Below are 12,987 nucleotides of genomic sequence, written 5' to 3'. Positions count from 1 at the left end.
GCATTTGGTTAAAGGAGCAGTATGTAACTCTGACCCCTAGTGTTTAAAATGGGTACTGCAGTCGATATTTTAAACATTAGAGAGCTGTTTCCCCCCCCCCCCGCCCCCTCCTCTCTAGAGTCCATGCTCCCGCAGGTTGCCATGTGGTGGACACTGAAGCTTCAGTTCTAACCTCTCATGTAATATTTTTGACTTTTTCTTAACCCACAGCTAGCATTCCTTTCATTCAGAATGATTGCAAACCAAAGTGTCGGATGTAAAAGTGCTTGTTAGGGAAAACAAATAAAACCTTCTGTGCTTTTACCTCCACTGTGAACGCCTCGTTTAGAAAACATTCAGTAAGTGTGAGCCGTGCACAATCTTTGATTTATTTGCTAAACAAATACAATTCTGCAAGTTTGAATCTTTTTTCCAGAAATAACAATAAACAACAGGAGCAACAAAAAGCCATGAAAAATGCTCTGAAGCTATATTTAGGAGACCATTTTTTATAGGATGTCAGCTTCCTCCACTAAAGGAAGTGTCTTATATTTACTCCCTCGTGAGGCTTTAATCTCCCTCACTATAAGAACAAATAATGACGGCAGCAGGGTAAGAGATTTACACTCACTCCTTGTTTTTACTCGTTGTTTTGGACATTTTATTGAAGGTGCACAACCTGGTCTGCTGCAGAGTTTTAGGCTTTTGACACTTTTGGAGTTTACGAGTTCAGGCGAAAACAAAATAAATAAGGACGAGATCCTTCCGGCAGTTTTTTTTAAAGCAAAGATTAAAAGGGTATTAATCGTCCTTCCTTTGTTAATTAAATTTGATCTCCACCCTAATATTGGACCAAATGCTGCTCTTTAAAAATCAACTTTGAAAATGAATATTCAGACAGAACATAATAGTCGGACCAGCTGGTATCACAGATCTTGGACGCTCCGTATCTCCGGACGACTCTCTACTCATAATTTAGCGACTAAGATGCTCGGCAGCAGAAACCAATCTGGCAACCTCGCGCAGATTACATCTCGAGTCATTATTAATAATGAGCCGTGCGGCCCGGACAGCGCGGATCGACTCGTCTACGAGCACAAACACGGACATGAGTATGAGCTTCGCGCTCCGTGCAATTTAGTTTTTATCAGCGGCCAATTAAGGGGAAAAGTAATGTCTGATAGAAGAGGAGTGAATGATTCTCAGACAAAAAGACTTTATGAGTCATGCTCCTGATAAATCACTTCATGCATCTTTCTCTCCCAGAGGTTTAGTCATGTAAAAACATCTTGTGTGTCTTTAATTCACAAGTAGGAGGAGTCAGATGGCTTCAGTCCATCTTTTCTGTTTTCTGTTCTGTGACCACCTTCTTCTTTCGCTTTTTTAAAACATGTTAGGGAATATGGAAACAAAGGGTACACAAAGGGCTTTCATCACGTTGTATTAACTTAAAAAATGAATGTGTTTGCACATAAAATAGACGTTAGGTGATTCCATACTGAAACGTATCCTTGGTTGGAGCTCTGAGGTACTCAATGGAAGATCATGTTAGATAAAAAAAAAGATTTAATCTCTGAAACAAATGAGTGCAATAAATATGAAGATGCAAAAATAAAATGATGGACTGGGTCAAACTTTATGAAAGACTGTAGCAGAGAAGTCAAGAAAAAAATCTATTCAAGGTCCAATCAGTGAGATGTGTAGAGAGTGAAATGATAAAGTGACCTTACTATATGATCAGACATTAAGGAAACATGCTATGTTGAAGTGCTGGCTTCTCTGACAACAATGCAGCAGCCAGTATGTCCTCCTTCTAACTTTAGATTCTGCTCCTGAATGCTCTGGATTTGTTTGGACCAGAGAAGGTAGGCGGATTTTAGGCGACCCCCACACGGCCGTTTTGGACGCCCCTCGGTTTGCCAGATATGAGAGCAGTTATCAGGTCAAACCAACAGGTGTTGCAGCGATGGAAGCGGGCAAGAGAAGTGGTTCAGATAGAAGTGATTGTACCCGACCTAAAAAGCCTCTGCATGTTTCTAATAAGCTCCACGAGCAGAAACGTGCTCAAACTAGGATCAATGTTGGAGATGCTTTTGAAAAATGGAGAGAGGTTAGAACACAGAAAGGTTTACAGACCGATGCAGAGCTGGATAAACACTGAAGCTTCAGTGTCCACCACATGGCAACCTGAGTGAGCATCGACTCTAGAGAGGAGGGGGCGGGGGGAGACAGCTCTCTACAATGTTTAGAATGTAGACTGCAGTACCCATTTTGAACACTATGTGTCAGAGTTACATACTGCTCCTTTAAGGTTCAAACTTAAAAGCCTTTTCACTCTTTTGTAAATTTGCACTTATTCTGCATTTGATTCCTGCAAACGTTTTATGCAATGTCCTTTCATAGCCCGCCATGGTTGTGCTAAACCAGTTGGAACCCACACATGTAGTATGAACACTATGTCAGTATGTCGAGTGTGTGATCTTGAAAAGAGGCATGTGCTTCTTCAGACAGTGAGAGAGTGAAGAAGAGGAGAAGTCAGACTGTATTCCTCTTCATTATAAAATATAGAGAAGAAAGTCAAAAAGAAAAGACTCTCACTGTAACTACTGACGGACATTTACTCTGACTGCAGCCATACTCATCACGCACACATATTTAGCATCCTCCAATCCTCCTCACTTCCTTCAGGTCTCCTCTCCTCTCCGTTCAGACAGCGGGGCGGCTCTGCCATACGTCTGAGACAAACCACATGTAAACTCACATCAGCGTCAGGAGGAAGGAGCGAAGCCGCGCTCCCACGCCATCTCTCTGCTCTGCCCAAAATCATGCACGGACAAACTCGGAGAGTCGGAGGAGACCGGAGGAAAAAGGATCTAATTGAAGGTTTGGATGGAGACACACTGTGCATGTGTCTGTATGTGTGTGAGAGTGGAACCAGCAGTGAGAGGGACTAGAGGAGCCCACTGAGAGACACACAGCAGAAGCAGAGAGTGAGTGGAAAAGGAAAGACAGGATTGCAGAGGAATGAGTAACTGGCCTCATGAAGCCGTGGAAGACTCAAGGAAGGAGTTTGTGGGGAGTCCATGTAGAAGAATTACAAAAAAAAAAGATCACAAGGAACACAAAAACCTCCTTGTCCCGATCATAGATGTTGGCTTTTTACAAAGTGTTTAACACAGAGACAGCAAAATAGCTAACCTTCATTTCCCCAGTTGGACCAAGTTTTTTTTACCAATATTCTCAGACATTTTTCACTTAAAATTCCTTGCAAATGTTCCTTGAATAAAGGATTTGCAAAGACCCATATCAAACCATGGGCTATTATCAAATTAAATTCAAACACAAATTGAGCAGCAGCAGCAACCTGGCATCACCATTTCTGCAGAAGGCACAGGACAGGCTCAATCCCACTACTACCCTTCAGAAAATCGAGCATGTAGTAAAGTCGGACGCTGAGTTTGCCATATAGGTTTTAAAAATAGAGGTCGGAAAATAAGTGAGAGCAGGACGAGCAAGAAGAGAAAAAAAGGTGCGAAGAGGAAGAAAATGAGCAACAAAATAAATGAGGGGGGGGGGGACACCTGGATGGAGAGAAAGTAAAAAAGCTGGCAGAGAAGGATGTAAAAGGGGATAAAAGGAAAGTGAAGGAAGTGGAGAGGAATAACGAGAGAAGGCAAGGAAAGAATGGAGGGAAGCAGAGAGAGAAAAGACGGAGTAATGAAGAGAGGATGTCGAGGGGACAGACAGTGCAGACGGGGGGGGACACACACACGGTTTCCAGCTGGAGACCCTCTGTGCTGCAGGAACACACCCCGAGGCTCACACACACACACACACACACTCACACACACTCATCACCTCATGTGCCCATTACACCAGCCAGGGCCAGCCGGTGATACATGAATAAAATCATCTCTTCCTAAATCTCCCTCCGTGCCTCTGTCGTCTGTCAGTCTCTTCATCCGTCATCACCTCTTCCTCTCCCCTTTGTCCCTTCCCTCCTTCCTCCGCCTCCATGGCTTCTCACACTTTTCCCCCCCTCCCACTCCTCCTCTTTCTCCTCTCCATCTTCCCCTCCGTCCACCTCGGGCAGATCTCTGCAGACACCCGAGCAATAAACTCGGGGGACACTGCTATCACAGCAAACCAATTACCCAGCAGCACTGGGGGCACACACACACACTCAAACACTGCCCCCGGGAACCTGTCACTAAAATACACACACACACACACACAAAGCAGATCATGGACCACCACCTCACCTCACCTCACCACCGACACACACACACACACACACACACACGCGCGCGCACACACAGAAAAAGCAGCATCCTGTCCACGAGGATTTGAGGTAGACAAATAGAAAGCAGCTCAAGTGAAAGCCAAATAACGAGGTAAATAAATGATTCATGCCGATGATGCAAAGTTGCACGGATGAAGTTCAGAAGAGGACAGATGGAAAGCTTCATCACGATACCATTTTATATTATTAACAGAACCCTAAATATAAGACAGACCGCCTCAATAATTCATGTCAAACAACTCGATGTTGTCACAATAAATCCTGAAACACCATCAAACTCTTTGCTCCCAGACGATCTGAAGAGGTTTGTGAGATTAAGAGGAACTTGTTCCGACGCTCCTGCGTGCGGCGCATCAGCTCAGGTTACTCACCAGGGGGAGCCGTGGATCTTGAAGCCCCTCACGGTGACCTCGGAGTCCTGCAGGTAGATGCAGTTGGTGAGCAGCGACTGGACGTTCTCGTAGTTCTCCGGCTTCAGCTTGGAGGCAGAGGGGAAGTAGTAGAAGTCCTGCTTGATCAAATCGGCCATAAACTCCTGATCGAAGGTCAACTCGTGGTTACCGGCGATGACGATCTTGATGTCGTAGGGAAGGGTACCTGAGGGGAGATGATATCGAGAATGAAAAGTGGGCGAAAGGGACAGGTATCCTCAAAGACCCAGAGAAGTTTATGGACCAGTCACAAAACCATTAAGTTTAAGAAGAGGAAACAAGAAGGTCTGATTTGTCCGAAATGATTAAAATGATGTCATCTGCGTATAATTAATAAATTTAACTATAAAGACTGCAAAATAAATCCTGCAAATTTAGCAACTGCAGGTAAAACAATTTGATGATATGATGTTGAATGTTACAGAAATGACAGACCTGTAAACTCCCCCAAAAACATTTTTTAAGGATACATTCAAACCCGAGCTGTTTGGTCTATTTAAAAAAAAAAAAAAAACTCTGGTGCGCTTTGTCAGATTGTTAATTTGATTTGAGGGTGGTGTGAACGCTCAAAGAACTCTGGTGTAAAAGAACCAAACCCTGGTCTGTTTGAAAACAGCGGTCTCGGTTTGCTTCCATGTGCAACAGAGTAAAAATGGAACCAAACCAACACTGAACCAAAAAGCAAAGCATTGTGGGTTGAATTAGGGCGTCTGTAAACAAAGTCAAACAGGTTTGCTGAGCGTGGGCATTGCTGAACGTTAGCGTGGGCATTGCTGAACGTTAGCATTGCTAGCAACACCAGCATTCATTCCTGATTGAAAGCTAGCATCCAGATGCCTAACCTAAATGTGGTTACACATCGCTCCGGTGGATATTCCAGTTCAACCTGACACAGAAGACAAATAACTTCATCTCCACTTTATAGTTTAAAAAACTGCCAAGCTGAGCCGCCCTGCAGGACGCCATTCTTCCACTGTCCTGTGGTTTACTTTTGGGTCAAGAAATGAAAAGTGCAACAATGCTCGCCCCTGAATCACACGGCGTCCACCTAATGTGAAAGTTGAGTGCACTTGAAATATAAAAATTTAAATATATATATATATAAATATAAAAAGATTGCATAAATATTTTGAGTGGGTTCAATTTTAAGGTAGGATTTTTGAGCGTGAATAACTGGAGTCGTGATTCTTCAGAGCTTTCTCTTTTAAGGGAAAAAAAGAAACGTCAAAGAGCTAGTGTGTAGCCTGGTTCATATTTTCCTAACTTTTTACAAATGCAAACACATCACCACCTTGGATAGAACTGCATTTTTAATGCATGTATTTCAATGGGAAAAAAAAGGGAAAGGCAAGGAAGAAAGGGATGGAAAGGATCAGGTGAGGAGACGTGCATGACAAAGTAGGAAAGGAGTGATCGGGGAAAATAAAGAAAACAAGATATAATGCTTGGTACAAAGACAAATATGAGAGGAGAAGGGAGTGGAGAATAGAAAAAGACAAAAGGGGAAGAAGAAGAGAGAAAGGGAATGAAAAAATTAGAGGAAGATAAAGGGGAAGTAGACATCAGGAATTGGACAGAGGGGATGGACAGACAGGAGATGTAGGGAAAGGAAAGAGGAAGTAAGGGACGTGATACACTCCCAGACAGCTCGGCTTCCACACATGACGGCGCTTGCTCATTGTTTTCCTCTCATTTTCTAGCAAATCTGTACATCTGTCTCAGCTTCCCTCCATCAGTCAAGGTCTCAACCCAGTGCACTGCTGTCTTCTGCTTATGGAGCGATCCGTCAGGGAATCTTTATCTGCACGAATGATGAGGAGGAGGAGAAGTCTACGACGCAGAATATTAAACATTTACGGGGGGGGGGGGGGGGGGATGCAAACGCTTCTGCATCTTTCCCTCCTTTTCTTTTATCATGCTCCTCTAATCACTCCTTCACATCACCACCCATTTTCTCCTCCGTCTCAATGGCTTTAATTGGCTATTCAGAGCCTGGCACAGCAGGCCGCGCCATCGATCTGCGCCCATCAAACCCAGCGGCGGCTCACCCTTCACAAATCTACACGATGCATTCAAAGCCCTGCAGAGAAAACAGAGAAACCAGCGCTGACAAACATCTGGGGTCTCTTTGTCAGGTAGGAGCTGACGGAAAGTTCAATCACCGTTTTTATTACAGCGAAGAACGGAGCGGCGTGCAGCTGAAAGCATCAGTTTGTGTGTGTGTGTTTTTTTTTTTTTGTTTTTTTTTTGTGAGCCACTTTCCCTCGCTTGTGTGCGAGTTTGCATGCATCTGTGCATGAACGTGTCATGTTAGTGAAAAGGAGTAATTAAACTGAGCTTTAGAAGAGCCTGACAGCCCGGCGACGGCTCTGTCATAACAGCCAATCACAGCACGGTGACAGAAAGGGGGGGGGGGGGGGGGGGAGAGGAAGGGGACAGGGACAGCAATACTTTAGGAAGCCCAAAAAATCCTTGAGTGTGAAGGAGGAATAATAAGGAGATGAAAGCAGCTGTCACAGAGTGCCCATCTCTGCAGTTTGGGCCGGGTCCGCCCCCTCTCTCCTCCGACACAGCTCCCATTTGTTTGGCAGAAGGAGCTTGTGTTTAGTTGTCAAGCAGACACCGAAAAAAAGCCCCTGAAACGAGGGGCCGCACCTCCACAAAAGGCACACGTACGCACACACCATCAAGCAATCAAAAGACGCTTTGGATGCTAAAGTAGCGCTCAATCAATTGTCCCCCGATAAACAATTTATTCCAAAATTAAAAAACGGATCATTATTGTAATTAAAGCCACGTTTTAAGTTGAAGGCAACACCTGTCTACGAGGTGCTTTTTATCACCGCACATTTTCCAAATGCGGAATGTGACGTCATCAACGTGTGTCGCTCTGTTTTGGTCCCTACCACCTCCTCAGAAAAGACATTTGCCTCTATCTGTTAGGATACTGAACCGACAGATGCCAAAGGGCTTTGTGACGATAACAAGCTTTAAAAACCTGCAGAGACACGGTGCAGAATTCTTTGAGTTTGTCACCATGATCGATTCTTTTCACATTATATTTTAATTGAATCCGTCGTGCATGCAGAGTATTAACAGTGCAGCTTTTTAAAACGAGCTTCGTTTGTCACATTTCTGACCACAGTGTTTACTAATCTTTTTATACTGCATCTCATTTTACCTCACATTCACATCTATTAGACAAAATCTCTTCAGCCTCTACGACGACTCCTTTACTTTGTGTGGGGAGAAAAACTCGTCAAGAAGCTGCACGGGAGCTCAGCGTCTACCTGGAGACTTGTTCAGTTCTCAGTCTCTGAAGACCGGCGCGAGCTGAGTGTGATGAAAACTGGGCTGACCCGAGAATGCACGGCAAGCAGAAATGCTAAAATATACATGAAAAATGAATAAAGCAAGAGGGCAACCTTTAGTGTCTGAGCTGCGAAACTTTTGTGAGATGTCTTTAAAGTCAGGTCAAGGATGTTGCTCTCCGAGGAGACAAACTTTACATCCAACTTGCACGCATCGCTCTTTATGTTCAAACACAGTGAAGAAGTATTCATGACGGACGGACTCTACTGAGCCTCTCACGCTTAAGATGAGCGGAGAAGGGATTCAATCTGCTTTACTGGAGATCACCAGATGAACGCTTAAGATGCAGACATCAGAAATGAGTGAGGCGTAGATGGCCTAGCGGTTAGGTCGCACCCCATGTACAGCCAAGCAGGCGGCCCAGGTTCCTGCATGTCATTCCCCACTCTCTCTCAATTTCCCACTCTGTCCAGTGTCCTAACATGTACATGCAAAGAGACACAAAATAAAAATACTAGAAATGACTGAAGGGGGTCACCAGTAGCCTAGTGGTTAGTGCACCATCCCCATGTATAGAGGCTATGGTCCTCCGGGTGGGCGGCATGGGTCCGAATCCGACCTATGGCTCCTTTCCTGCATGTCATTCCCCACTCTCTCTCTCACCATGATTTCTGACTCTACCCACTCTAAAAAAAAGCCCAAAGTAAAAGTGTGTAAAATTGATTTTACAATGTGTGTGTGTGTGTGTGTGTGTGTGTGTGTGTGGGAGCCTGAGGGGAAGACAGACAGCGAGCAAACAAGGCGAAGACAGGGACATAACAAAGGTGCTCATAAATTTTGAACAAATAAATGCTATCTGTGTCTCCTCTGAAATTCTGCAACACGAGCAGTTTTTCACCCATGAAGTTTGACGGCTGACTGTAAACGGAGAGAAATAAATCACAGCGAGGAATATATAAAACCCCACCAGCTGGACACAAACAGCCCACTGTCCCCCTGCATGCACACACACACACACACACACACACACACACACACACACACACACACACACACACACACACGCTCTTACTTAGCAAAATTAAATTCCAATTTCATGGATGAATTTTATGAAAGTTCCCCCCAGAAAAAAAAGCTGCAAAAGGACAATATGAGAATACCAACAAGCTGAACTCCTCATAATTGGATCCAACTATCAGCACGTCCTACACAGAAGCTTCATCAAGGGGGCCAAAAGATTCAAAATAAGACGCTGTAGGTTACCCTCAAGTGTCCCTCATTGATACTAGATGCTCATGTTTTTGATATGCACTTGAAAGAAGTCAGTTGACGGTGTTAGAGGAGCAAGAAAGTCTGTGTCAGGAGGTCGTTTGGGTCAGTGGGCCGATCGAGATCGTTCATCCAGGAAACTTCTGCTCCAGTGTTAAACTGCAGTCTGAATAAAAGATGGACGACACGACCGAGTGAAGCTAAAGATAATATTACAAAGGTATTATTATAAAGATAACATCTTACTTTTTCTCCACAAAGCCACATCATTTGGTCCTAAATCTTCAAAGTAGTTATGGTGCGTAAAGCAAGCCACTGTGGCAACCATGGTTATTGAAAAGTGTGAGCATCTGCAGTTCCTCCACTGTCCACTTGAGGCTGGCTGCAAAAGCCAAAGAATCCCCTTTAGAGCCTTTTTTAAAGAGGACATTGTTACAGCAGAAATGAAATGTTAACAGCCTGGTTAAAAAAAAACTGTTACCATCTCAATAGCTCATCTCCTCTTGATAAAAACTGTACAGGGTTGAATTTCTTTTTAGAACTCATCCCTTTTGATTCAATTAACCATACGAGTTCTCACTACATTTGCATAATTAAGGGTGTGGCCTAGTTGACAGACAGGTTGGTGTGTTGCTGCTGCTTTTCAGGAGGCCTAAGGCCCGTCCCACCTCCACACCTTCGGCTGTTGTGATGTTGATTGAAATTTAGGTTGAGTTCAATATGGTGACCCCCGTCGATGGGCTTCTAAACGCCTCTTTACAAACCAATTGGTGACATCACTGAAACTACGTCCATGTTGATACAAACGATTAAAATTGTTTGTTTGTGCTTAATATGAAAGTGTAACCAGTCGTATATTTACCTTTGCTCAGTTGCCTGCTGTATCGAAGTCTAATCAGACCAGGCTTTTCCAGTTTCTCTAACTTGACCTCTTTCTTATCACTGATATGACCTTTTCATTTCCAAGGACGAACAGGGCACTCCTTTGTTTTTACAGCTGACTTGACAGCTTTATTTCTGGAGTCTAAATGGCTGTTGTGCATCTACCGTCACAAACCTGACTGCAGAGTCAGAAGTCTCTCACTACAGGGTCGCCTACATCTTTATATTCTGAGGCATCAAGTCACTGGCAGGCCGATGTTTCCGACATAGTCGCAACAGTGAGAACGTGTTGCGACTATTCAAGTTTCCAGTTTCTGTTTATCGAAGGTGTTTTCAGCTGCAGCTTTCTGCAGTCAATGAAAAAATACAAAAATAAAAGAAATTCAACAATCCAGTCTCTTATTGTGCGTGACAACAAAGAACAAATCAATCATAAAAAAAAAGGCAATTTCTGCATCAAATGAGAATCAATGTGTTGCTTTTGTGACACAACGGAGAGAAGAAAAGATTGGAGGATGTGGGGAGGAAGTGTGTGCAGGGTGGGGGGCAACTAAACATTTGGGGCGACGTTCCCCGACAACAAGCCGACCGCTCTTTGTCGCCTCGCAATCTTTTGTCTTTGAATTCTGTTTGTAAGAAAACTATTTTTTTTAATTTGTCTGCGAGGGAATCGGCATCAGCACGGAGCGGCGTGCCCTCCCCGTCTGCAACAAAAGAACAAAAAAAAAAAAAAGACAAAAGGAGAAGAAAAAAGTCAGCAAGTGTGCGAGGAGGAGGGAGGAGGAGGAGTAGGAGGGCAAAGATTTAGGAAAAACAGCGAGGGCAAGTGTCCGGAAATAGCTGGACTCCAGTCTCTCCTTCTGTCCCTTCATCCGTTTATTCCTCTCCATTTCTGTTTCCATCCATCCTTGCTTTGTGTTTGCTCTGTTGTCAAATGTCTGCCCCCCCCCCCCCTTCAGTGGTACACAACGGAAATCTGCTGTCTGTCACTGTAAAAACCTGCGTCCCCCCCATGAGCTCCGAGAGGCGGCCTGTGTGTGGACGAGTCACCTGCAGCCTGCAGGTACCGACATGATCCTGGAAGTCTCTGTGTGCATAAACACGTCTGAGGATTATGACTTATGAATGCATAGAAATGAATAGCTACATATGAGTCTTCTATCTGTGTGTGTGTGTGTGTGTGTGTGTGTGTGTGTGTGTGTGTGTGTGTGGGGGGACTCCCACCCCGCCACAGGAAACCTTCCAGAGTTCGGCCACCATTGTTCGGTCTCTGCGATGGGTGGTCTGCTCTTTGAAGAGGAAAATCCCCGCTCTGCCCAAAGCTCTGCCACATACAGGGGGATTACTGCCCATTGTGTGCGTGTGTGCTAGCGCGTGTTTGTGTGCGCGCTCTTATGTGTGTGTCCGTGTGTATGCAGAAATTAAAAAAAAAAAAAAAAAAAAAGGCAGACATTTCCATTCCGCCAAAACAAAGTTAATTCCTAAGTGTGCGTGTGTGTGTCTGCGTAGATACCAAAAAAGTAGTTGCCAAAAAACATGCAGCCAATAACTTAGTACCAGAGTGTGTGTGCGTGTGTGTGTAGGACGTCTGTGTGTGTGCGTGTGTGCGTGTGTGCAGTTTTATAAAACAGGGGCCAAATATTTCCTGCCAACCCAGAATGCTTAAATTAATACCAGTGTGTGTCTGAGTGACTGAATGCAGCCAAAACTTTCTGCTCAAATCAAAATTTTATTTAAAAGTAAAAAGTCCACCAGTCGATCTTAATCTTTGCAGCACGGCAGTCTGTTTAATGTGAGTTTTTAAACGCATTGCAAAGTGTCTTAATATTAAAGGTATAGTATGTAGAATTTCATGATAATGTTTACATTAAAATATATAAATTAAAAATGACTAAACTTTTTTTGTTGTTGAGTACTTGCATCACCTCAAATATTTCCAACAGTTATCTGAGAAAGACTAGAGAAATCGGTCATTTTATCGTTGTAACGGGACGTGTCTTGTCCCGCCATGACAGACACGACATGTGTATCGTTGCCGTGGAAACACCCGACGTTACGTCAAAGGCCGCTGCATAAGGACGCGGGAGCTGCTGCTGAAAGCCGCCGTACTGTCTCTGTTTGTGCTGCTGTGATAAAAAACGTGATGTAAATCGTACTCGGATACATTAGCTCGTCGGTAAACATTATTCTCTTCCTCAGGTCGGTTTCACCCGGTCGTCATGACTACGGCCAACTCAGAGTTCGTTTTCACCGGGGGGGAGGGACTAGCAGAGGTAACTCCCATTTATCCCCCGCCAGCCTCTGTGTAATCTTGTTATTGTTTTGATTGAGAGCCCCCTGGTGGTGGAATCTATACACTGTGCGTTTAATAAACGAGGGCATCAGAACAGGCCGGCGGGACTCGCCAGGAAACCGTGAACACTTTGAGCTGCTTTCTTTTTATGGTGTAGCCAGATGGTATACATTTCCATTCTTTTTTCATTTGAAGCCTTTTAATGACTCTTAAGTTTATTTAACAAACGAGAACAGGTGTCCAAAACGTTCAATACAGCTGGACATTTTCTTATTCCTCAATATTTGTAGATAAGATTCAAAGATTAACATCACTCTCACGTCTGTTTTCCAAGAGAAGCTAAAAGCTAAAAGCTGAGAATATGAAGGAAGCAGGGGTGGACGGCTTGCCTCGCTGTGTCTCATTTCGCTTCACAAAACAAGGAGAAGATATCAGGACTCATACCAACATTTGAATTGATAATTTAAGGAAAATGTTGGTATCATTCAACTTTGACACATTTTGGATTTTTAAACGAT

General features: G+C 44.0%; 1 protein-coding gene across 2 annotated transcripts in view; it reads right to left on the bottom strand.

Annotated features, from left to right (window-relative positions):
- mpped1 (metallophosphoesterase domain containing 1) overlaps positions 1–12,987 on the bottom strand; it is a 149,815-nt gene that overhangs the window by 117,188 nt on the left and 19,640 nt on the right. For both annotated transcript variants that reach the window (XR_009665986.1, XM_061029530.1), the window contains exon 4: positions 4,654–4,879. Coding sequence is in view for 1 of the 2 variants with exons in the window: in XM_061029530.1 (XP_060885513.1) it covers positions 4,654–4,879 (226 nt within the window). In the remaining variant the exon portion in view is untranslated. The remainder of the gene's footprint in view (positions 1–4,653; positions 4,880–12,987) is intronic.

Source organism: Labrus mixtus, chromosome 22 (assembly GCF_963584025.1).
Source record: "Labrus mixtus chromosome 22, fLabMix1.1, whole genome shotgun sequence".
Taxonomy (NCBI): domain Eukaryota; kingdom Metazoa; phylum Chordata; class Actinopteri; order Labriformes; family Labridae; genus Labrus; species Labrus mixtus.
The sequence above is the reverse complement of the archived record's forward strand: the minus strand, read 5'-3'. Positions and strand labels throughout refer to the sequence as shown.